Source organism: Chroicocephalus ridibundus, chromosome 1 (genome assembly GCF_963924245.1).
Source record: "Chroicocephalus ridibundus chromosome 1, bChrRid1.1, whole genome shotgun sequence".
Taxonomy (NCBI): domain Eukaryota; kingdom Metazoa; phylum Chordata; class Aves; order Charadriiformes; family Laridae; genus Chroicocephalus; species Chroicocephalus ridibundus.
The window spans coordinates 69,021,854-69,049,197 of NC_086284.1; the positions used below are offsets into that span (position 1 = coordinate 69,021,854).

General features: G+C 42.3%; 1 protein-coding gene across 2 annotated transcripts in view; it reads right to left on the reverse strand.

Annotated features, from left to right (window-relative positions):
• The window catches only part of RASA3 (RAS p21 protein activator 3), a 138,568-nt gene that overhangs the window by 64,222 nt on the left and 47,002 nt on the right, over positions 1-27,344 (reverse strand). For both annotated transcript variants that reach the window (XM_063338386.1, XM_063338396.1), the window contains exons 3-4: positions 19,300-19,403; positions 7,722-7,816 (exon numbers count right to left, since the gene is read on the reverse strand). In XM_063338386.1, coding sequence (XP_063194456.1) covers positions 7,722-7,816; positions 19,300-19,403 — 199 coding nt within the window. The remainder of the gene's footprint in view (positions 1-7,721; positions 7,817-19,299; positions 19,404-27,344) is intronic.

Consider the following 27,344-nt stretch of genomic DNA (forward strand, 5'->3'; position numbering starts at 1 on the left):
AACACATGGACTACTGAGAGCATGCCATCTACAGCCCCAGGCAAGTATCTAGATCAGTTACTGTTGGGTAAACTTCTGCATGCGAAGGAAAGACATTCATGGATCACGAGAGATATATACACAATAGCATGGCAATTTTTGATTCCAGTTGTCAAAAAGAATCACAGAATCACAGAAACTTCAGAGTTGGAAGGGACCTCTAGAGATCATCTAGCGCAACTCCCCTGCTCAAGCAGGATTGCCTAGGGCACATCACTCAGGACTGCATCCAGGAGAGTCTTGAAAGTCTCCAGAGAAGGGGACTCCACAACCTCCCTGGGCAGCCTGTTCCAGTGCTCTGTCAACCTCACTGTAAAGAAGTTTGTCCGTGTATTTGAACGGAACTTCCTATGTTCCAACTTGTGCCCATCCTGTCACTGGGAACCATTGAAAAGAGTCTGGCACCATCCTCCTTCAACCCACCCTTTAGATACTTGTATGCCATAATAAGGTCTCCCCTCAGCCTTCTCTTCTCCAGGCTAAAGAGTCCCAGCTCTCTCAGCCTTTCCTCATAAGGGAGATGCTCCAGTCCCTCAATCATCTTAGTTGCCCTTCGCTGGACCTGCTCCAGCAGTTCCCTGTCCCTCTTGAACTGGGGAGCCCAAAACTGGATGCAGTATTCCAGTTGTGGCCTCACCAGTGCAGAGTAGAGGGGGAGAATGACCTCCCTCGACCTACTGGCCACACCCTTCCCTATGCAGCCCAGGATGCCATTGGCCTTTTTGGCAACAAGGGCACATTGTTGGCTCATGGATAATTTACTGTCTACCAGGACCTCCAGATCCTTCTCCTCAGAACTACTTCCCAACAGGTCCGCCCCTAACCTATACTGGTGCTTAGCATTCTTCCTCCCCAGGTGGAGGACCTTGCACTTGCTTTTGTTGAACCTCATTAGGTTCTTCTCTGCCCAGCTCTCCAGCCTGTCCAGGTCACGCTGGATGGCAGCACGGCCCTCTGGAGTGTCGGCCACCCCTCCCAGCTTGGTATCTTGGTAACTTGCTGAGGACACACTCTGTCCCATCATCCAAGTCATTAATGAATATACTGAACAAAACTGGACCAAGTATTGACCCCTGGGGGACACCACTGGTTACAGGCCTCCAACTAGACTCTGTGCCGCTGATCACAACCCTCTGAGTTCTGTCACTCAGCCAGCTCTCGATCCACCTCACTGTCACCTCATCTAGCCCATACTTCCTCAGCTTCCTAATGAGGATGTTATGGGAGACAGTGTCAAAAGCCTTGCTAAAGTCAAGGTAGATGACATCCACGGCTCTCCCCTCATCCAGCCAACCCGTTATAACATCATAGAAAGCTATCAGATTGGTCAAGCATGATTTACCCTTGGTAAATCCATGTTGACCACTTCCAATAACTTCCTGTTCCTCAACGTGTTTGGAGATAACATCCAGAATGAGTCGCTCTATTACCTTCCCAGGGACAGAGGTGAGACTAACCGGTCTGTAGTTCCCTGCGTCCTCCTTCTTGCCTTTTTTGAAGATTGGAGTGATGTCAGCCTTCCTCCAGTCCTCAGGCACCTCTCCTGTTCCCCATGACCTTTCAAAGACGATGGAGAGTGGTCTAGCAATAACATCTGCCAGCTCTCTCAGCACTCACAGGTGCATCCCATCAGGGCCCATGGACTTACGAATGTCCAGATTGGCCAAGTGGCCTCTGACCCGGTCCTCCTCAACTGAGGGAAAATCATCCTCTCTCCAGACCTTCTCCCTTGCCTCCAGGGTATGGAATTCATGAGAGACAGCTTTAGCAGTGAAGACCAGAGAAAAGAGGCATTTGGTAACTCTGCCTTCTCTGTGTCTTCCACCACTACGGCACCTGTCTCATTCATCAGTGGGCCTACATTTTCCCTAGTCTTCCTTTTTCTATTGATATACTGAAAGAATCTCTTCTTATTGTCTTTAACTGCAGTGGCCAAGCTGAGTTGTGATTGAGCTTTGGCCCTTCTGATTTTCCCCCTACATAACTTTGTTATATCTTGATAATCCTCATAAGTTACCAACCCCCTTTTCCAGAGAATGTAAGCTTTCTTTTTTTTCCTGAGGTCCAGCCAAAGCTCTTTATTTAGCCAGGCTGGCCTTCTTCCCCGTCGGCTCGTTTTTTGAGACACAGGGATGGCCTTCTCCTGTGCATCTAAGAGCACCTGCTTGAAGTATGACCAGCCTTCCTGGGCACCTTTGCTCTTCAAAACTGCCTCCCAAGGGACACTCTCGACCATGCTCCTAAACAGGCTGAAGTCTGCCCTTCGGAAATCCAAGGTGGCAGTTCTGCTGGCTCCCCGCCTTGCTTCACCAAGAATTGAAAACTCTACCATTTCATGGTCACTGTGCCCAAGACGACCTCCAACCTTTACATCCCACACAAGACCTTCTCTATTAACAAACAGTAGTGGACCAACTAGGGCACCTCCCCTAGTTGGTTCCTTCACCAGCTGTGTTAGGAAGTTGTCTTCCACACACTCGAGGAACCTCCGGGACTGTTCCCTCTCTGCTGTGTTGTATTTCCAGCAGACATCTGGGAAGTTGAAGTCCCCCACAAGAACAAGGGCAAATGATCGTGAGACCTCTGCCAGCTGCTTATAGAATACTTCATCAGATTCTACATGCTGATTGGGGGATCTATAACAAACTCCCATCACGATGTCTGCCTTGTTGGCCTTCCCCTTAATTCTTATCCATACACACTCAACACTGTCATTCACACTGTTGAGTTCTAGACATTCAAAACTGCCCCTAACATAGAGGGCCACCCCACCACCTCTCCTTCCTTGCCTATCCCTTCTGAAAAGTTGGTAGCCATCGATTATAGCACTCCACCTGTGTGTGTCTTCCCACCACGTTTCTGTGATGGCAACTTTATCATAGTTTCCTTGCTGAACAATGGCCTCCAGCTCCTCCTGTTTATTCCCCATGCTGCATGCATTAGTGTAGATGCACTTCAGCTGGGCTAACTGTTCTGCTACTTCCTTGGGGGGACAAGCCCTGATCATGCTTGGACACTTCTGTAGTTCCCAAATTATCACTACCCCTCATGCCTTTGCTACCACACAAATCACCATCCCCCACCATCACTGAGACAGATTGCAAGACCTTGCTAACGCTTTTACCCAGAAGCACTGGTATGCTGCTCCCAGGCACCACTTTTGTAATCCTGGTTTCATCCCCATCCCCCTTCAAACCTAGTTTAAAGCCCTATGAATGAGCCCTGCTAATTCTTGCCCCAGGATCTTTCTTCCCCTTCGGGTTAGGCTTCCCCCACCTGTTGCCAGCATGCCTGGTTTCCTGTAGATCAGCCCATGATCAAAAAGCATGACCTGCATGTCCTGAATGCAAAAAGCAGGTCCTGAAAGACAAATAACTAGTAGAAAAGAGATGCTCCCATAGAAAGTGTGCCACACGATGCTTTAACTGACTTCAAACAGCTTAGGAAGTTGTGTCTTCTGTTGCTAGTCCCTCCCCTCCAGCTGAGGCTGCCTGATTGTTCATAGTCTATTTCAATGCAAAAGTTAAACCATTTTCAGTAATGGCTTAATTCCTGGTTTACTTCCCACTGAAATGTTTGGGCACTCATACTGTCAGACACTGGGTATTCATCTCTGGGCATGGTATTGTTGCACTGAGGAGTAGGCAGGCTCCATCAGAAGATGGGGCCTTCCATGGGAACTTGAAATTCCTTCAACAAAACCTGCACAAACCCACCTGGTTACATCTTCACAATTTCAGAACAAGTTTTCCAGTCTGGAAAGTTAAGCCATGAATTATGCATTTAACAGCTGCTGTCAAGTTTCATTCTGCACTCTGTACAATAAGTGTTCCTGATATAATAAAACATGCTAAATGTTATTTTAAAAGGAAATATTCAGAAATAATCTCATTTCATATTTATATACCAGTTTTGCTGGAGTTTAATAATTTGGTCTCCACAGAAGAGCTTGAACTTAAACAGCCAGGTTATATCTATGTCTATTGACAGGACTACAGCAGACTATGCAATATCTTATTTTCAAACTAGCGAGAGCAAAACCAGCCAGTAAGATCTGGGGGCATTGATTTACAAACAGAATAAGAGCCTGTAGAACCTAAGGGGTGATTACAATCCATTGCTGCATGACACAGGGTTGTGTTCTGATGGCTACTGTTACCCACCCACCCACTCAGATGAAGGGAAACTGAGGTGCACCTGATCATATTGATTATCTCAACTAACTAGTTTGCTAGACGAAATGACAAACCAAAGCCACAAAGGTCATGTGGGTGGGTAATGGCACAATATGTATCTGTGGGCTGAGCAGCTGCACAGCACCTGTACCACTTGGCATGGGACTATGCACCACACCAAACAGCAGCTGTCATGGCAAGATTACAGGCCCCTTAGCAGCTCTTCACCTAGATGGACAATGCCCTAGTTTTTTTTCTTCAAGATAAGCAATCATCCCAGACTCCAGTACATCTTGCTGTTAAGCAATAAATGGATGTGGCATTAAAGCATCTGATAATAACGCTCATATCTGTGTAGGCTGACAATTAAAACACAGTCCTGCTGTCAGTAACATCCTCAACTACCATGAAGTTTATCAAGTCATAATCTCACCTTGCACTCCTGCCAATAGAAAACATTACAAGACAGTAAGAATTAGCAACATTGGGAAACCCTAAAACTGACTGCAAAGCCTTAAGCTAAACACTTTGGCAACTACGTCTGATGAGTTATACAACACTACCACTTATATTTTAGGGTTTTTTAATATATACAGGCTTATTTATTTTGTACAGCTTCAGAATACTTAGAGCGATGCTTCTGAATAAAATTTGAGAAAACAGCACACAAATATCCACATTCCATTGGCACTAGAATTCTATTTGTTTGTTGTATTATTTAGCACTTTCAAAAAAAAGAGAAAAATCTCCACATCACATCCCATTCCCTCTCTACGTATGAAGACAGAAAGCAGTATTGCCATTTGAAAATTTGTACCATCTCTGAAACTCATACAAGTGAGATCCAAAACACGTCAAGAACAAAATTTTAAATTCTACTCATTAAACTTCAGATACCTCAAAATACAGTCCTTATATCTGAAACATTGTTATCCATAATTTCAAATCTGTCCTTCTGTTCTGAAAAATGAGGCCAAATTTGTCCCAAAACTGAACATCTGAGAACCATGGCACCCAAGATCACTAATATTTCAATAATCCATTCATGTTAAACTGGTTTTCAGTTTCTGACTCTGATGATTGGTCTGCTTAAAACCTGGATATTTTCAGGTTTTGCACACAGTAAAGTCCTACACAGCCTTATCACTGTCACCCAGTTTCTTTCATATCACGGCCTAATGAATTAGAAAGAATTAGAAACCCAGTCTCTTTGATACTTTTTTTTTTTTTAAAACTCCTCACATTGACTTGTATGACCTCAAGCAACTCACATTTTTTTGACACTTATTTCTCACTGTATTAAAAATGTAGAAGTGACAGTAGCTTACATCAGTAGGGTGCTGTGATGCATAACTAAATAGCCATGAAGTGTTCTACAACGCGGAGAACAGTATTAAGGCCACTGGCCAACAAAAGCAGAAGTAAGATGCAAGAGTTCCCTGGTACGTGGCTCAATGTTTAATCTACTAGATTACATGGCCAGTGGGGACAACTGCTAGAATGATAAAACTGATAGCTGGCACATTAAAATTGCTTTTTGACTACTAGTATTTGCATGATTCATTGCACACGTTAACTACTTAACATTTCTTAATGATTTGCTTTAAAATTGGAGAAAAACTGAGTAACATGGCGAAAATACTCATCATTAACAGACATATTCTTTTTTCTCTCATAAATGAAAAAGTGATTAGAAAAAGATACAACTGAGATACCACAACTGTAAAAAAGCACCAACACAGAAATACTCCTTCATTTGACTATTTTCACTTGCATAGGAATTCGTACAAAATATCTACAAATCCGCTCCTACTTTTATGGAAGACACAAAGCCCTCTTGCAGGCTCCTTAGCGTAAAGACAGCGGAACATCTAAGTAAGTGGATAAAATCATCAGAGTGCTATTCATATTTACACCAGTTGTAATAAATGCTTATCATGGAGCCTAGAAACAGCTTTTAACAGCTGGGCTCTTATAAAGATACAAACAGCGGAAGTGATAAACTGTACAAACAATGACAAACAGAGAACACGCTTTCCAGCAAATATGGTGCTCCTCATTATCTCCAAAAGCTAGAGCTGCCCACAAACCTTTCTGTTATGAGTTCACAGCTTACATTACCAGTGCTGTCCTAGAAAGCACCCTGGTCTTAAAAGCTTCCACAGGCTCACTCTGTGTAAATATTGTAACAAAATAAACAGCGCAGAAGCTTATCCAAATATTGGTGGTTTTCAGATGATAAATTACAAAGGGAAAGTTTTCATATCCTGCAGGACATAAACACTATATCTATTGTTTTAAAGTCACTGTCATAAGAGGCTTTAGGGTAAGAAGAAAGGGAAAACAGGGTAAACAGAATAGATCTCAAAGTTAAAAGGCTGTTAAAAGCCTTTCCATCACCATTGGCATTGAAATGTGGCATTAAAGAGGATCAATACTTTACAAGAGAATGTTACAGACTGAACAGGCTGTCATGAGGCTTTCTTTACATCACATGCACAACAGTGTATTATTTGTCTCTGCAAATAAACAGAAAATCTAACCTTGAATGTATTTTCACATATGCTTCACTCCACATAACCACACTACATGTTGGAACGAGTATTTTCTGACCTGGTATGTGCAGACCTGCATGCAGACTGTAAAGCCAAGACATTATGTCCAACTCTACCACACAGCAGTATCTAAGCATAATTTCCCCTTACATTTATTGGAGACTGTGGCACAGGTCAGACATTTATGTCTGTGACCTCCTAAGCAAAGACTGTGGTTTGAAATTCACATGTAATAAATAGTTACAGGGGGGAAAAAAAAGAAAAAAAACTGATTTATATTGACTTCATATCCTGCTATATCGTTTTCATTTCTTGCTTTGCTACAGTAACTGTTTTCACAAGACCTAACATTGTAATAGAAAATAGAATCTGCTTCAAAAGAGAGTAAGTACAAAAGAGGAGTACCACTGTGTACCAAAATCTGCAAAGTACCAAACCATAAATGGAGCTGAAGCGATACTATCATCACCATTCTCATGATTTGGAGCAGGGCCTAGAAATCTGCCAAGGAGTGGTTTGTTGGTTGTTTTTTTTTCTGAGATGTACTTGTTGCCATTCCTGTGACAACCTGCCTATGCAATTATTTAAACCAGTACCCGCAGTTATTATTTTCAGGCTGATTGAGGAATCAACAGTTATTTATAGGATTTTGAAGTTATTTGATACCTTAGATGACCACACCCCTCCTTGTATCAGTGATCCTCATAGTTTACATAGTTTTAATTATTTCTGTGGGGAGAATCCTGGCCCCATCGATTTACCCACACGTGTAATTCAGTGGGTAAGTGTAAACCCTACAGATACACAAGTTGCAAATATCACTAAAACCTAAACCATACTAATGAGCAATGCTTCCCTTTTGTAGGGAAAGAACACATCTGTCCTAGAGCCATGGAACCCATAAAGCTGCCATGGCCCTGTTACAAATGCTCCTTTGCCAAAATAATCTCACCTGTACTTCTGAATCGGCATCAACATGCTGCAGCTGAAACCAGGTGTCTCTGTTATGATACTTCTGCAGATCTTCCTTCTGTATAGCTACCTTTCCTGGAAATAAAACAAACCAGAAGCACAGTTTAAGACATGCTGTGGTTCACCCAAAGTACATTTCCATCAAAAACAAGTTTTAAAACAACGATTTAAGGACTGTCTTATTCAAGAAAGGCTTCAGAGCAAGGAAATATTTCTTCAGGGCATACTTCTTTAAACAATACATAATTATTTCTCATGAGCAGCTTTTTCCACTTCATATTGTGAAAGACTTTAAAATTCCTAATGTCATACTCACCTAACAGACTGAAGTACTGGCCTCTGTGGATGAGCTTGTAAGTATGCTTATAGTAAAAATATCATTATTACTTCTTTGATGTGATAATTAAACTTGTAAGAGGAAAAGCTCAAAAATTGTTGGAGAGAGGAGGGCTGTTTCTTTCTGCTTTGCGGCAGATGTCTATTATAATCCCAGAAGAAAGTTCCATGCACGGGATTATTGTTAACAGTATTTTAGGATGAGGCTTTTCACTATACATTTTTGTAGGGGAAAGGCAGCAACTAGAGATGTCAACTCACAGCAGATTCACAGGCCTGCATTTTGAGGCTCTGTTGACCTACCTCCCTCACCCAGACTGCATTCTGCAATCTAGAGCCACCCAAGTGCTACCCCTAACTGTATAGAGGAGAAAAGAAAACCCAAACAAACGACAAAACACAGTAAAGCTTTTCCCCTCACTTTTTTAAAAGTACTCTTGCCCTTACCAAATAGCTCGTTTGGTAGTTATGGCAACAACGGGCAGTTCCATGCTATGAACTAACGTACATGCATGCTAAGGGCTAATATATATGTAAAGCTGTAACTTGTATCTTTTGCAGTTTCTCTGAGGCATTACATAAAGCACTCTCAGAGGGGCAGTGAAACTTTCTCCAAGCGTCTTTCTTTGTATATACAAAGCAGAGCATGGCATGCCTGAGGAGCACGTGATACTCAGAAAGAAGCTTTGGGCTGGGTGGTTCCCTAGGCACTGAGCAAAGCAGCATGTTCAAAAGGAAAGAATCCCGGACAGTTCACGGGGCTCGAGAAAGCTGTTTTTTGACAATGTAGTTTGGTAGCAGACTATCTCTGCTAGACCGAGTTGCTCACATACAGTTTGCAACCACTGCTTGCTACAGAAACACAGACTTTTTTTAACCAAATCCTGCTAGAAAAAAAATATACCAATGGACACAGTCTTAAGGGGAGAGAAGATTTTGAATACTTCCCAAATCCATGCAGTTTGGCCAGAGGTCAGTGATACATTATCCCAGCAAATGTTAACAGAACACATTTAAAAAATAAAATAAAAAAATACACATGATGAAGTCTACAAAAATAGTAAACACAAAGTATTCTCCCTTCTGAAATCTAAAAGCTTGCTAAAGGCTCAGCAGCAAGTTATGACATCCCAATATTCCCTCAGATTTTGGCCTTTTGCTTTAGCTGCTGCTGGATGGCTCCACCCAGCCTCCCATTTGCTGGGCTGCCCTGCGTACCCTGCTGCAGCTGCTGCTGCATTCTTCTGTCACCCTCAGGCTGCTTCTGGTGACAGTTTCCAGATTTCCACTCCTAGTTTCTGAACTCCTCTGCCATCCTTCCACAGCTGCCCTCCGTAATGTCTGCCAGGGTTTCTGCTCTGGCTTCCACAGAGCTGCTGACCCATTACTTCCAAGTCTTGCTCATTCTGCCCTCAGCGGTCTCCTCCTTTTGCTTGCTCTTTAGAGGTTACCAGATCCAACTCCTGGCAAACATTAAACTAGATATTAACGAGGCAGATTCATTACCAGGCTCTTTATTGGATAGGCAGAGCAAGTGACTTGAAACTTCTTAGAAAAGCAATAATTAAATTACACTAACCTACACAATAGCATGGCAGAAAAGGAAAACAAGCCACCTGAACTGTGCTGAACAAAGGACGCCAAGTTACCCTTGCTGAGAATCTCTGTAATGTTGTCTACGTATTTTCAAAGCTTCTACTTTTATTCTTCAACCACAGCAGTTTGTGAGCAATCTAGTTTCTCTAAAACATTTTGAGAGAGGAATTTAAATGCATGACCTTCCAATAATTGCTTTGGACCTCATTTGAAATTGTTTACTTTCACTGCTTGTTATCCTCATTGTACCCTTTAATCTCTTGCAGAAATCCTCCACCCGACTGCAGTGTAGCATGCACTTCCCAAACACCATCGCCTGTATCTTTCAATCAGTCTCATTTACATTCGCAGTCACCCTGCATGAAAGGAACGTCCTTGCAGAAAACTCAAGGACAATTTCACCAACATCTGCCCAGGTAGGTTGTGGAGTCCCCTTCTCTGGAGATTTTCAAGGCTCGCCTGGATGCAGTCCTGAGTAATGTGCCCTAGGCAATCCTGCTTGAGCAGGGGAGTTGCGCTAGATGATCTCTAGAGGTCCCTTCCAACTCTGAAGTTTCTGTGATTCTGTGATCTGCACCTGTATGTAGCATAAACGGTGTTGTCACTGTTCCCTCTTTCAGCATGGAGTTCCACTGCTCTCTGCATCCAGGATGGCAAGATAACCCAGACGGGTCCGACCATACAGTCAGTACGTAATTGCAGCATGTGTTTGGAGGCAACGGTACATGCCTCCAGCTCCAAGGGGGTTAACATGGTGGAAAAACTGTTTTGATTAGGAAACTGTTTGAACAGCACTGTTTGCTCTGCACACAAGCAAGTCTTATTAATGAGTGAAACTTATTGACTGGGCTGGCTGGAATCCAGGGGTTTTCACTGTATACCAAATGATCCACAAAGGATAAAAATCTACTATGGAAAAAAAAAAGGGGGGGGGCGGGGGAGGAGGGAAGGGAGAGTGAAAAAATGGGCCTACAGTTTGGCTAGTCTAAACACATACAAAGGTATATTACTGATAGGGCAGATTGTTTGATCTGCCCTGTTAAACAATTCTCTGTGTACAGGAGCGCCCTGCACAATTTCTGTTTATAACTCTCCACCTGTACTGGCCATGTCCATATGCTCACCCAGCCCACGCTCCTCCTCCTCATCACCAAGCCCGCGTAAAGCACAGTGCAGGTTCTGAGCATGGTCAGGTCCTGCCCTCCTCTATACAGTCACAGCTCTGCCACCAGCTGAACTATACATCTGACCTGGCTCAAGCAACTTCTAGCCTCACCAGAACTAGGTTAAATCTAGGCCAATAATCACAAGCTGTTGGCACCTGTCATTTGACCTGACACTACATGATAAGGGCTTACAAATCTCCTTGAAGATAAACCTTACACAAGAGGTCAGAAAGGTTTACCACCACTCAGTTACAGGACACTTTCCTCTTTGTGGTTCTTCAGCACACTCCCAAACTCGAGCCTGTCGTCCCATGCTCTTTCTCAAGACTTGGGTGGCTGCCAGGCAGCGGTGAGAGACTCCAAAACTTGCACCTGAGGCACTCAGCCACTCCTCCTGGTTTCCTCAGAGGTGCCCCAGGCTGCAGAGAGTCTGGGTCTGTTTAAGCTTTTAGACACTGTATGGGAGGAGGCAGGAAACAGCAGACCATGCTGAACTGTATACGATGTGATTTCAAAACTTAGTTAAGTTACATTTTTAAAAATTAGATTCTCATCAATAAGACCAGCAACGATGAGTTAAAAGCATTCTTCTCATCTGAACTAATTTATTTCTGAAGGCTGACATTCACCAGGACCTCAGGTTGGGGGAGGGTAGGGAAACCCCACACACTCCTGCACGTTTTCCACCCATAGCGCAGCAATGTCCCCATGTTCCCCCAGTTCAGGCTGAACAGATCTTCACTGGCATATTTAAATCCTAAACCCTGTGTTCAAACCCAAGATTCGACATGCCACAACTGACCCCTTCCTTCTGCGAATCTCTCTTTAGGGGAAAAAACAATCTACCAACCACCTATTATTTCAAACACTTATCTAGCTCACGGATGAATGAAGTTACTACCGAAGGCGTGGATGGTCCTAAGGGTGCAAATTCCACTTCGCAATCCCTGATGTAAACTGATTTAAGAGCCTCCTACTTTCCCCACCCCTACCCCTGCGGCAGGCCATACTGAAACTGTTGAGGAAATTGATCCAAACTAAAAAACACTGAACAATGAAAATAAACACTCTGGGGGAGGAGAAGGGAAGTTTCAGGGGTGATACATGGGTGTTGTTGGCATTTTTAACACACAGATCATTTAAACTGACCTGGTTTATGGTTTCCCCACTCAAGAGTCACATTAACACAGCTAGAAGACAGAAGATAGCAGAAGGTCAATAATTTGGGCACAGAAGCAGAAATATGCAGCAGAGATGGGTAGGGATTTATGGCTTCACCGCTTAGAAAAGTGTTTGTGGAAGCACCGCACCCTCAAGTGCCCATCCCTTGCTGGAGTTTCAAAAGCTTCAAAAGTTGCGGGCAAGTCAGTGCAGCCCATTAGCTTGTCCCTGGACGTGCCTGGGCTTGTTAACTCGGGCTCTAACAGTTCTGTACAAAGACTATCAGAGTTGATATTTGGTTCAGACATTCTCCATCCAGTCACAACTACCTTCTGTCTGGATTACCTCTTGGTGACAAAAGGATTAGGCACGAGTTTGAGGATTACATCTCATCTTTTAATACTCATTTGCCAGTTTGCAGAGTGTTTGCTTCACAGCTGAGATACGTGAATATTTGGCAGATGCTAGATTAGCAGAGAATATATTCCTTTACCAAAGTCAGACAGCAGTAGGGCAGGAGTTTGTAATTTTAAAAGGGCACCAGGCTCTACGCAAAACATGATCCAACACTTATTTTATAGAACCCTAAAAACAAAGCATTGCAGGAGCTCTTGTATCTTTTCTTTAAAGTTATCTTTATCTTGGAATATTTGCACAGTGAAAGCCACAGAACTTCACATATTGCTGCCAAGTGAGCTGAAGCAATATAATGTAATATTTTTAATATAACATGCTCCATTAACACTGACTGCAGTGTAGTTAATTTATAGTAAAGGATTAAGTCTGAGTCACTCAAAAGACCCCAAACATCTAATTAATTCAGTCTTCTCTCAGCTCTGAGCAGAGACTACTTTGCCTCCTATGTGCTACAATATTAGGCAGTAAGAGGACATGGAAGCTAGTTCAGAAGTTGCTTCATGCTAGTATGCTAAGTGCACAGACACTATACCAGTGAATTCATCTAAAATAACTGATATGAAGGAGAATCGCTTAAAACAGCTGAAAAGACTAAGGACAAATCAGAATCGATTTTAATCAACATTTTAGACTGTGAAAGCCTTATGAAACTTTAATCATCTTGAAATCTCCAACCAAGAAGCACCGCTACTGTTCCAGACTACCTGTGATTTTATAATTATCTATATGAAAGGTTATCTGTCATCAAATAAAAGTACAGAAACTTTGCAAGACAAAAAGGGCTAGATGTCTGCCTTGTTCAAGAGCAGCACAAATTCACTCACCCCTCCCCGTAACACAGAAAAAGACTGAAACAAGCAATCCCCCTACTTTAGAAAGTAGGAAATCCCTAGAAAGATAAGGATGAGAATTAGGGCCAACATAAGGCTTCAGAGCCTTAGAAGCAGCAGAATGGCTCCCTCCCAGCTCCTGTGCAGTGCACCATGAAGCACAAGCACTACTAGACTACCTGCTACCACGGGTAAGAATTAGTGGCGACAGGCAGAACACTTCCAGCCCAGCAGCAGCGCATCCTACACAGAGTACTGAGCTGTACTATATTCATGACCCCAGTTTTGTTTGTTTTCTTAATAACTAGTCCAAATATAATAAGAATACCACTTATAAAACCCATTTTTCCCCTTTGTGGGATTTATCTTGGATAAGGCAGAGAAAAGTAGGCTGTGGATCAGACATAGCGTCTATCCTTAAAAGAAGGAAGCTGCAGCATTGCATGGACTATCCTCTACCAGGGTAGTTTTCCTGTCCACAATCCTAAAGATCTTGCCTAGCTTACCATGTAATTTCGACACCTCCCCCCTGTTAAAAAACAAATACAAACAAACAAAAACCCACAAAACAAAAAACAACCACCAAAACAAAAATCTACCCAACCACACCCCTCTGGTATCAGCTCTCTGCCAGCTGCTCTCTGGGCCCTTAAAATGCACATACATTTGAGAAAGGTGGTATAGCCCATGCCTGGTTGCAATGGGAGAGCAGTCCTAAAATCTAGACTTGCAGTCACTGTTGTCTGCCTTGCAGACTCTGAGTGCTGCCTGCACTAAACAACCATCTCCTTCATCCCCTTCATCGCCAGCCCCTTCCAGGTACTGCCACCAGAAGCCACCGCTATTGCGTCTTCTTCGCAGCCCCAGTCTGCTTAGTTCAAGTGAGGCATAAAGCAGACAGACTCCTTAACAGCAGCTACTGCTGAGATAAGTCAAGAACCGCAGAAAATACAGAAAGCCCCGATCAAAACTGTAGCAGTCAGAGGTAAGCCGAAAGGATGGATCTATGATGATATTCCAAATACAGATAGTATTAACACTGTCATTTGGTAAGGAGGAGGGTTGCATACAAGGACAGCCGAGGTTCTAGCACATTATGCTCAGTAGTTTTGTTTATAATATGCGTACTTGTAGGAGCAAAAAGGAAAAATATGTATTTTTGAAAGCTCAACTTTGTTTTCCTGCTTTTGTGATGATCTGTTATGTTAAAAGATATTGTGAGCGCATCCTAACAATTTATTCTATGCAGAAAGTATTTATTTTAGGCTTTCTATGCAATGGTGGAGAATCTTCTCAGGATAATTCTAGTTTATAACTTCTCAAGACTTGTCATTGTGGGACAGAGTCATCTGTTTCCTTTATTTCATTAGTAGCTATATTTATACCATGCTGAGTAGATATTATTCCCATGTCATACAACAATACGCTACGGAAACAGTAAACCAAGTTGTGACTGCTGCCTAAACCACGATCAGGGTGGAGGAAACAGAGGAACACAATTTTCTCTTAAAATCTTGGTCTCCCCTTCATGCTGTATTGGAAGATATTTCCTCCACTTAGCTAGCAGGAAGCATAGTTTAGCACAGATGATTCTTTTTCAATTTTTCTCTGAAACCAAGAAAATAATCAAAAGGTAATGCTTCAGCTACACTTGGCAACAGTTACCTAATAATGGTAGATAGCTTGCTTGGACACTTGGTAATAATGGTGGCAACTCTACAAACACACCTCAGCTTTGGAAGCAGTCATTAACAAAGGCACAGTCACCTCAAATGTGCAAGCCTCAAATAACTTTCAATTCCAGGGTGTTTTCATTCTGTGAGAGTGTCCATGATCTATGATTTGGTTTCATCTACTTTAGTCCAGTGCAGCTAGGTTTAATTACCTCCAAAGGCAAATTTGTTTTATTGCCTTACTTTGCTTCAGCTCATATAGTATTAAGCAGGAAGACAGCTACAACTTGCCAGGATACAACGGCCACAAGAGTTTCAATTTGCTGTAGAACACACCTAATAACCTCTATGAAGGTGATTTACAACAGTTAAGTTATAGTAAATGTAACTAACAGAATTACTGGCTAGTGTTGTCCCCACTGGCTTTCTGCTCCTTCATTGAGGAGTTTGAGGATTTCACATCTGTGCTTTATTCAGTACCATTCCATCAGCATCCCCAACCAAGCCTCCTCCTCAGTCAAGAGTACCACAGACTTTGTTCTCGAACTTCTTACTCCCCAATACAGTACAGGGGCCAAGATTTGATGCAGTGAATTTACTTCTTCCCCTCAGAACTTCACAGGGGCTGCATTTTGTTCTGTTCAGGTTCCTGCTTAACACAGATGTTAGCAAGTCAGTTACATGCATCTGTCACCAAAGCAAATGAAGTGTTGCGGGGGGGGGGGGGGGGGGGGAGACGGGACCAAACAGGTGATTTGTGATTTAAGTACATGATAAATAATTGTTTACTTGTCACCTGAAGAACGTATGATATTAACTATTCTTTCAGCACAGTGTTAAATGACTTGGTGTGGCACATTTCCTGTTTTTTAACTGATCTATATGTTGAAGGTCACATCCTGGAGCCTGAACTGTTCATTACACACCTAGGAGAATACCAGCTCAGGGAATATCACGTAGATGGTTTTCTTCACTAAATCTAAATTATTAAAGGGTGAGAAAAGCCTTCCATCCCACTGTATTGGCACAGCCTGCCTCATATAACAAATATTTATAAAAAGCTGAAAAATAAATATCAAAGCATAATCATTAAAGAACATATATTTCTATTTGCCTTATTTAGCAGCACTACTATCCTAATATTCCATCTACTGCATCCAGCCAGAGGTATTTTTTTCCCCATTACTACTGGAGGGGTACCAATTGACGGTTTTTCAGTTTAACCCTATCTCCTCAATGTTTTTCTCATTGTAACAACTAGATAGAAACAGCTACCCTATGTATTATACACTCACATGTTCCATCAAATTGTCACAGTACTCCTATTTGATCATTTGGAAACAAACAAACAAATCTAATTTTAAATAGAATTTACCATTACTTTCAGTAGTACATTTCCTACTCAAAACATCTCAACATACTATATGAATCAGTATATGAACTCTAACCAGTAACAGTCAAGACACACAATATCAATTAAAAAACAACTTCAGACTAATTTATTTCCACAGTAACTGTACATTTGCTACATTGTACCTAAAAAAAGACAAATCATATATTTCCGATCCACTGAGCTCTGCATTTTCTTTATTATATTTGCATTTCAACCAGCATCCAAGATTCTTCCCAGACGCAGTTGTTCAAGAGTTGTATCGGTTTAGCTAACAAAATCCTACATGACTTAGCAAATTATGATTAGGAAAATGCAAATGTAATAAACAAACATGCAAACTCAAAGATATCTTTATCTGCACAATCCTCTCATCCTGTAAGCCAAAATACTACAGTATGTTCCAAAACATATCTGCTACACATGTGTTTCAGTTTCTGAATTTGTTTGGTTCTCCTCGGAAGTTTCTGTCAGAGGTTTCAAGGGGTTCTTGTTTTTCATTTTCTTGCCCCCACTCCTTCCGCTTTTGGTGGCTTGAGCATTCTCATCTGTCACACACTGAGTTGCATTTCGGATGTTAAAGAATTTACCATCCCAAACTTGTACTTCATATTTGAATAAATAAAAGCACGCCTACTCTGAGCTCCTGTCACCCTAGAAATCAATATTATAATGTCAAGAGAAAGTTCTGGCAATACTAAATAGTGATTCAAAAGGAACTCTGCTAGTGAACCACCTTCAAAAAAAATAGCTACTTGCCAAATTCTCACCATTTTGACACACACGCACTCTGTGTTCTCTCTCTACCTCGAAACCCCCTCAAAACCAGCCAAACAAACAATGCAAACAGATGTTTTAAGCATACCAGATCACACAGGAAATACAGGCAAATTCACAAGCTCAGTAACACCTGAACTTAAAATTAGTCTCCCCGTATGGAAGACACAACCCCCAACTCCCTTCTCTGAGAAAGTTCATTGCTGGATGAGCATGGGTAACCATGTTTTCTTCAGCAGAAGTGTCTCATGATGACAAAATATAACAAGTGATCTCTGTAATGCACACAAAGGGCCCCTATTTGCAGAATTCAGCAGTTCTGGGAAAAGAGTCTAGTCTAGCACTACTCTGACCAAACTTTTTCAGTAGGGACCTCTTCCAAACCTCCCTTGCTCAAGCCTCTTCAAGAAAAGGTCTCTTAAGATTGAGCTGAGCATAGACATAGAGGAGCTATTCCATTTAGATATTTCAGACTTTGTTCCAATGAAAGAACATTCCCTACAATCTCAATGTAGACAGGTTAACACTGGAGTTTTGACTTTTAGTGCTACATCAGTATAGTAACACACCAGCCTGCCTACCTATGGGTTCTACAACATGCACAAAAGTCAATGTTGCTCTTTCCTGAAAAGGTACTGAACAATAGAAACCTGATCAATCATTCGGGCATCCAAACAAAAGTCTCTCTATATCTTCTGCAAGTCTTTCTTTTCATGAACTGTTGCCAGGATCTTTCAGACAAGATTACTCTAGCAGCTCCTGAAGGAAGAATTCCCCTCCAATGTCAGAGCTTGATTATTAAACAGGAACTTAGGAAATATGGAGAAAAGGAAACAATTTGCAATTCTCTATCTACAATTTCGTAGGTCTGGCTTCTGTTAAGTGTTCAGAGACCCTTGTTCCAAGAGAGGTAGTAAAGCCCCGAGTAAGAAAAATCCCAGTCTATGGCTTGTTTATGGGTCACCGCAGCTGCAGAAAACCAGTGACACACACAGGAGATCAGATGAGGCAATTTCAACAATGAAAAACTCATCAGTTGAAAGAAAGAAGGCATTACTTCCACCTTTCAAGGGGAAGCCTGAGATTAGAGAGACCAAAAAGCCTTCCAAAAGCTCACTCAAAAATCAGAAACTGGCTTCCTCCTCCCCAGGATGCTGGATTGCTAGATGCTGTACACACATGAGCTCAGTTAGGGACATAAAGAGAATGACAACCTAGTTTCCTAGCTCATATGTAAAATGTAAAACAATAATTAAAGAAAGAACTAGAGACTGCATGATAAACTAGTGTAATGTAAAGATACATACGAAGAGATCTGCACAACCACTCCATCCACTTTAACATAATGCATTTTACAGAACTATACAAACTGTTGCTCAACAACAGACAACTTCCTCACTACAAGCTCTGTCAAGATATCCACACCTCATTGATAGGTATAGTCATGTTATACTGAACTAGAAAAATGGTAGTCGAGTAGACTTATTTCAAAAGTAAGAGATAAAAAAAAAACCTTATAAAAATATCCAAACAGCTAAAATAAAGTGGAAACTGCTCCCCTCAATGAAAACTAGGCTTTTACAAGACTTTTATGCCTGAAGTGACAAATGGAGTATCATGCAATTTGCTGCAAGTGAAATGTGTAGCAAATAATATCTGGAAAAGCGGAGGCCTCGCTCGTATTAAATAGGCACTGGAAGTCTTACAGAGCTATTCTGCAGGCAATAGCTTGCTCTGATACTCTCTATAAAATTCTGTCATCATTCTGTGGGTAACTATGACCTGTAGCTATTACTCTGCACGTCATTAAGGCAGTCATGGTCTACCAATACTGCATGCAGGTAAGTGTAACGAGCCCTGGAAAACTCTAAGAAAACTGTAAGACTAAAGGCCTTTCATTTAGAAAAAAAAAAAAACAACAACAACACAGTAACAAACGATGTTGCTAACATTTAAACTCTGCTTTACTGCCTAGTCCAGTTAAACTGCAATCTGCATTTGCTGTCATAACAGATAGCATTTATCTCTCAGCCTTTTTTATGATACATAATAATGAAGGCATTTTTGTCACTTGACAAAAAAAGGACAATACTGAGCAATACCACTGTCATTGTTGATTCTATCAAGACCCCAACTCATAAGACTACATACAAACTAACAGTTAAAATCCAAGAGAAGTAAACTGTAAAGATAAAAATTTAAGAACACATACCTATGATGGAATCCCTTCGAAAAACATCTCTGTCAAAAATATAAAATGACAGATGGCGAAAGGTCCGAGGAATTTCACAGTAAAAGTCTTCTCCGTAGAAGGGGCTGGGTTAAAAAAAAAAAAAAAAAAAAAGACAACAACATACACAAAAACACACACACACAAGAGAAAAAAAGAGATAAATTAGTGTTGGTATCCTGGAGGAGCCGGTCTGCTTACACTTCACACCTAGAATATCACTCTGGACTGTCATGGTCTCTCCCACCCGTGAAGGTGCAACTTTAAGCACTATTGCACCTTGACTTGTGCACAACTATCTTAAATGCCCACAGAACAAGACTTCTTAACGCACAAAAAAGAATAGGTACTTCTTTTTTACCTGGAAAACAAGTGTCCCTAAACCAAGAGGGCAGAGACCACATTATTTGTTAACATACAGTGCCTTAAATAGTGGAGACACGTCCCTGCTGACACACTATGCTTACAGTAGACCATTACGACAGAGATCACAAAAGCATACACATGAACAGGATGAACAAAACATAGTGTGGTTCATGGCATATATAGTTTTTATTATTATTTATTTATTTTTAAAAGGATTTTGTTTATTTAAAACAAAATGCCTACAGCCATTGCCTCCTTTCTCATCCCCTGCAAAGTTTCTTATTTAAAGTCAGATTTAGTTGACTGATGGTAACTAAGCCTTGGAGCTGGCACAATGCTTGTTACCTGATACCGCTGCATATCTGTCTATTTTTGCTTACTGGAATTGTATAGAATAAGTTCTTTTAAGTAAGGCCAGATTTAAAAAAATACAAATACGATCTCAGCATGAAAGCTCTTTAGAGACTTAAGGGTCTTTCTTTGGATCTTACCAATTTATACGGAAAAAAAACCCAACACCTCAGGTACCTAACAGCAACCCTTTCACTTTCTCTCTGTCCAATTATATGGTTAAGAATTCACTCCTAGGAACTATAAGCATATATCAACATTATTTATTCATTGACAAGTCTACCATTTTACACAGATTTTTCATTCCAAGTCACTCATGCTTCAGCAGAACTAAATAGGTGAATGTAATTTGAGTCATATGGACAAATACACCAAGCACTGCAGATGTAGACTTAAAAATAAATCTAATTCCAACAGGCCAAAAGCCAGCAGGGTTTTTTTCTTCTCCTTTTAAACACAGACCTCCTTATTGCCTTGGCTAAGCACAAAAATGGGAGACAGAATCACACTGTAGCTTTAATCACTATCAAAGGCTTTTTATGTTAGAAAATTAGATATCCAAAAATTTTTAATAGTTCCTTGCATTAACTTTAAATTTTTCAGCATTTTGTCAGGAGAGGTCATTTCCTTAGCTTCTTTTAGGATATTTCAGGACATAAAGGGTCTCTGCTCACGAGCTAGCACGGCTCATTGACAGAGCTTTAAACTAGGCTTGAGGTAGGCAATATCAGGCTTGCCCATGACAAGTTGTCAATAGCTACCTGAAAGGAGGTTGTAACAAGGCGAGGGTCGGTCTCTTCTCCCAAATAATAAGCAATAGGACAAGAGGAAACAGCCTCAAGTTGCACCAGGGAGGTTTAGATTGGATATTAGGAAAAATTTCTTCACTGAAAGGGTTATCAAACATTGGAACAGGCTGCCCAGGAAAGTGGTGGAATCATCGTCCCTGGAGGTATTTAAAAGACGGGTAGACATGGTGCTTAGGGACATGGTTTAGTGGTGGTTTTGGCAGTGTTAAGTTAATGGTTAGACTCAATGATCTTAAAGGTCCCTTCCAACCTAGACGATTCTATGATTCTAAGCTGTGGGATGACAGGCAACAGTTAGAGGGACAGGGTGCTAGCGAGGGCCCACAGCCTGCTGCTCTGAGATGTGCTGGCTACAGTGCAGCACACGAAGTCTTACGGAGATGAGACAGGGACTCCTGAGGTAATAGGAGCCAAGAGAGATACACCAGTGAAAGACCCCAAAGGAATTAAGGGATGTTCCTCTAATAAGGCAACATGGTCAACAGCCTAGCTGAAGTGCCTCTACATCAATGCATGCAGCATGGGCAACAAACAGGAGGATTTGGAAGACACTGTGCTGCTAGAAAGCTACAACCCAGTTGCCATTACTGAAACCCGGTGGGATGAATCCCATGACTAGAGTGCAGCTATTGGGGGCTACAGGCTGTTCAGAAGGGACACGTGAGGAAGGAGGGGCAGAGGCATTGCCCTCTACATTGAGAAATGGATAGAGTGTGAAGAGTTGTCTCTGAAGAACAACTATGAGCAGGTTGAAAGCTTATAGGTAAGAATAATAGACCAAGGCAACAACGGGAGCCTTGTGGTTGATGTCTACTACAGGCCAGCCGATCAAGGGGAGCATACTGATGAAACTTATTACTCCAGCTACAGGAGGCATCGCGCTCACCGGCTCTCGTCCTGCTGGGGGACTTCAATCACCCTGACATCTGCTGGAAACGTAGCACAGTGAGCTGTAGGCAATCCAGGAGACTCCTGGAGTGCACCGAACATAACTTCTTAAATCAGCTAATAGACAGGCCTACCAGAGGGGATGTGATAGTGAACATACAGAAGTCTATGGGACCTGATGAGATGCACCCCAGAGTCCTGAGGGAACTGTCTGAGGTAGTTGCCAAGCCACTCTCCATGATATTTGAAAAGTCATGGCAGTCAGGTGAAGTTCCCGGTGACTGGAAAAAGGGAAACATCACACCCAGTTTTAAAAAGGGTAGAAAGGAGGACCCTGGGAACTCCCGCCGCATCAGCCTCACCTCTGTGCCTGGGAAGATCATGGAACAGATCCTCCTAGAAGCTATGCTAAGGCACATGGAGGACAGGGAGGTGATTCCAGACAGCCAGCATGGCTTCACCAAGGGCAAGTCCTGCCTGACCAACCTGGTGGCCTTCTGTGCTTGAGGGACTACATCAGTGGACAAGGGAAGAGCTACAGGTGTTGTCTATCTGGACTTCTGTAAGGCCTTGGACATGGGCACCTACAACAGCCTTCTCTCTAAATTGGAGAGAGATGGATTTGATGGATGGACTGTTCAGTGGGTGAGGAACTGGTTGGACAGTCACATTCAGAGGGTAGTGGTCAACGGCTCAATGTCCACATGGAGAACAGTGGCGAATGATATCCCTCAGGGGTCCGTATTGGGACCAGTACTGTTCAGTATCTTCATCAATGACATAGACAGTGGCATCAAGTCCACCTTCAGCAAGTTTGCAGATGATACCAAGCTGAGTGGTGCTGTTGACATGCCTGAGGGACAGGATGCCATCCAGAGCGACCTGAACAGGCTTGAGAAGTGGGCCTATGTGAACCTCATGAGGTTCAACAGGGCCAAGTGCAGGGTCCTGCACCTGGTTCAGGGCAATTCCTGGTATCAGTAACAGGCTGGGGGATGAAGCAGTGAGAGCAACCCTGCCCAGAAGGACTTGGGTTTGTTGGTGGATGAGCAGCTCAACATGAGCCAGCAATGTATGCCTGCATCCCAGAAAACAAACTGCATCCTGGGCTGCATCAAAAGAGGCACAGCCAGCAGGTGGAGGGAAGTTATTCTGTCCCTCTGCTCCCTTCTTGTGAGACCCCACCTGGAGTACTGCTTCCAGCTCGGGGGTCTTCAGAACAGAAAGACATGGATTTGTTGGAGCAGGTCCAGAAAAGGGCCACAGAAATGATCAGAGGGCTGGAGCACCTTTCCTATGAGGAAAGGCTGAAAAAGTTGGAATTATTCAGCCTGGCGAAGACTCTAGGGAGACCTTATTGCAGCCTTTCAGTACTTAAAGGGGACTTATAAGAAAGATAAGGACAAACTTCTTAGCAGGGCCTGCTGCAATTGGACAAGGGGTGATGGCTTTAAACTAAAAGAGGGAAGATTTAGACCAGATATAACAGACACTTTTTGCAACGAAGGTGGTGGAACACTGGTGCAGGTTGCCCAGAGAGGTGGTAGATGCCCCATCCCTGGAAACATTCAAGGTCAGGTTGGATGGGGCTCTGAGCAAACTGATCTAGTTGAAGATGCCACTGCTCATTGCAGGGGAGGTTGGACTAGATGACTTTTAAAGGTCTCCTCCAACCCAAACTATTCTATGACTTTACATCACCATATACTTTTGCTTGTATTTCTGCCTACAGTGAAAATATGCTCCCCTAGAATTGCCACATTCCCTTAAGAGCTAGCTGACAAATCTCACTCAAAACACACAGGCACAGCAAATTAGCTAACCACTCTGTGTTTGAAGGGAATATGCCATGCGAATTTCATGAAGTCCAGAGACATCACTCAATATTCTGTAAGAACATTATTTAAGTCACTATTCCACCAGCCACATGGAAGAACACATTGGATAAACAACAAAGCCCGAGGCCTACCCACAAGTTAAACTTCCACCACTGAAATGGTTTCCTATTCCTTGAAATAAATGCATCCAGCTGTAAGTTATGGCAACCAGTGTGAGCCCCACTCAGTCATCCCTACTGTGAAGGCAGGGGAGAAAAATCTAACAGCTGGAAATGGCAGCTGGTTTGACTGTTTGTCCCAACTACCCCCTCCGATACAGCACTCTCAGTTATGTCCTCTTTACCCTTTCTGCTCCAAGTGGTTTATTTTGGAATCAAGAATTCAGCAGACACTGCTTCAGGTACAAAATATTTGAGTTCTTTGGTACAAGCAGCTTCTACCAAATTGGGAACTATCTGACTGTCCCAGCAGCCGTGCTTCTGCTGGCAGCCCTGAGGGCCTCATTCTGTGCACATCACTTGGTGCAAGTTTTCACACACAGATGTAACCCAAGGGGGCTACACAAATGCATAAACACTGCCCGAATATCTAGTGCACTATACATGCAAAACACTTGCATCGTTCCGAGCCCTAATACTCTGTTCAGCCATAAAATTGGCCTTTCTGCTGGAAGAACACGACGGATGAATTTATTCACTAATGACCTTAGAATGAAATGATACTTAATGAACTGTGGCTTATATACCCAGCTTTCTATCAAGAATACGAGGGAAGCTTCAGTACACCGAAATTCTAAAGGCAATGTAAATGCAAGCAAGGCTTATACTGAGCATACTTTAATTCAGCTCAGCTGATTCTGGGGGAAAGAGCAGGGAAGAGACAACTGGGGCCTTTGGCAAGTTCCCTATTCATGTTTATCACTGGTGGCGGTCGGGGGCAGAAAATACCTAAGACCACACCACAGCAAAACAAACACAAGATTCAGAAAAGCAGAGTGGACAACAGGAAGCATCTAGTCCAATATATAGTATCAGAACGAGACTGATTAACAGAAGAAATGCTATAGAGGCTGACTTAGACATGCAGGGACCACATCTGGTCACTACTTTTAGGCACAAGGCTTATTAGCCTAAGGAGCGCTTGCTGGCTGGTACTTTTCATGGGGTACACTATTTGTGGCTGCTGTCAACAGAAGAGATGCTTTGTTCTGCTCTTGGCTTTACCCCTTGTAGCTTCACAACCTCTCATCACTCAGGTAACACCCTGAGGCGCACTGTGTTCTTAATTAATATAAGCAAGCAGATTTCCAACACAAGTGCATTCACTCTGCACTGGATAATTAGCCAGCGAAGTTTTAACTGTAAGGATACACTTCAAGATAAATTTGATATCCCCATGCCCCAATCTTATGTAGCTCTTGAGAAACAGTATCTTCTTTCTGAAGGAATCAAAAGTAACCACACAAAGGCTTCCAGCTTCCACTTAAATGTGTGCTTTTACTCCATGTATCTCTTCTGCATCTCTTCAGAACAGTACTTGCTTTGTCTCCCACCGAGACCTGAAGAGCAAGAGGTCGCAGCAGTCAAACCCCATGATTTATTTCCCAAGCTAACTTATCTTGAGCATGAGCCCCAGGGCTCCAGAATGGTTTTTCCAAAAGAACAGCTAAATCCCTCCCCTTGATGCCCCCTCTCTCCCAAGAGCCAGAATTAGTCTGATGGTGCTTCAGCGAGTACTCTTATTTTGACATAGCAATTAATAAAAAGCAGCAGCATCTGCCTACACAGACCTCAGGAGTCTGACAAGATCCTCCAAAACAAATACTAGAACTAGCCTGCCTGAAAACTCTTTCAGAAACAACTGAGTTCAGATTCAACTTCTAGGTTTTGAGTTAAGCTTTCCTTGTAGATTAACCAACCCTACGCTGAGGAGAAGTTTTAATCATTCAAAGAGGAGGAGAAATAATGAGGGCCCCCTCCCCCAACCTTGCAGCGTAGGCTGCACATCAGTATGGTCACAATGGAAGGGCATGGGCAAGACCAGTGTTGTCATTATTTCAGTTTCCTCTGTACTCCAAACAACTAATGGGATGTAACCACTGAGAGCAGGGTCTTGTAAGGACAGAAACAGTGGACCTCCACTGTAAATGCAATTCACCTGCTTCCAAGCTGAATATAAAAGCATTTTTGACCCCAGCTTCTTCAATAAAGACTACTAAACCTAAAATAGTTTTACTAATTTCTTTTTAATTTTGCTATCACAGTGACAAAAGAGTAGCAGTGTAGTTAACTACTATTTAGTTATTAAGTGAGGCTTTGTTGCTAAGTCACTGTCTCTTGTTTTCCTGACGGGATTAGAAACTACAGAGAAAAACCCGTACCAATTTTGAAGTTCTTGGTCCAAGCTTTCAGGCAGGCTGACTCTGTAGCTGCCTGACTCTGTAGCCTTCTACTCCACATACCCTCACTTCACACCCCTTTCTCATCTCTTTTCCAGTACACACCCATCACCTTGCTGTGCTCTCAAGGAGGGAAGGTCTGTCTCAGCCATCATTCTCAGGAAGCACAGGGCTCTCTTACTGCGCAGCTTTTATACAGCCCCTACCACTGACACATACACTAACCGATCCCCCCTGAAGACACTTTCCCTAGGATGATTCCACAGCTGTCGTGACAGAAGAGACCAAAAAAAAAAAAAACAACAAAAACCCCACAAAAAGTCAAGTAAAAGTGCAATAGATTTGAATCTTCAGGCATACCCTCCCCCCATCAAAAACTTGCTTGTTCTGAATACTCACGGGAGCAGGAATACCAGGAAATCAAAACCAAAAGGTTCCCTCTAGGTATTGTTTCACTCCCATAGAGCTATCCAACTTGAAATGGGAAGGGCTTTAAAGGTATCTATTTTTGAATCTCTTCTAATATGAGTTTTGGCAATGGATATTTTTAGGAAGAGACAGGAAAGGAGAAGAGATACAAATTACTGTGCAGATCAAGTGGAATGAAAGCAAATAAGGAAGAGAATTCTCATTTCAAACATAATGAATGGGAACTTCTTCCCCTAGAAAAGGTTCAAAATTTGTTCACTTTGACATGTTTCACTAAACTCCAAAGGCACACTTGCGACTTTAATTCTGTACCTTGAGATATCTACTGCAATCATCGCAAATAATATCAACAGAGAGAAACAGCCTTCATAAAATAAATCTCAGCGTAGAAACATTTCTTTAGTTTCAGGCTGCGTTGCAAAACCTTGTGCTTGTTTCTCAACACTTGGGATTTGCCAAAGCAGTTCTGTTTTTGTTTTGGCACCAGCACTTCAGTGGATGAAGTGAAAGAGTTGCATGATGAATAATAATGAAACCCCACTAACCAGAATTCTTTGTGCATGGATTATTTTTTTTAAAACTGCTTTTGTGCTTGAAAGTAAGGACTATTAACATGCCACAGACAACTCCACATCCTCTGACTATTTTAAAACGTTTAGAAATACTGCATTCATCCTGTTGCATGAACTGAAGACCAGAGTTCACATTGCTGTGTGAGCTGAAAGCAAAATCAGTCTGTACAAAGGACTACACTTATTTGTTTCTACTAGTAAGCTTTTTCTACTACTTGGCTAGTACATTTTATACTATGCTTTGCAGTGTATGTAAAGGGAGTCGGGTAGAGAAGAGAAGGTTTATTCAAAGCAGATACAGCAAGCCAAATAAAATCTGAATACACTTCAGTCTCCTACTAGACACAGAGCTACAAGACAACAGGCAAGTGAGACA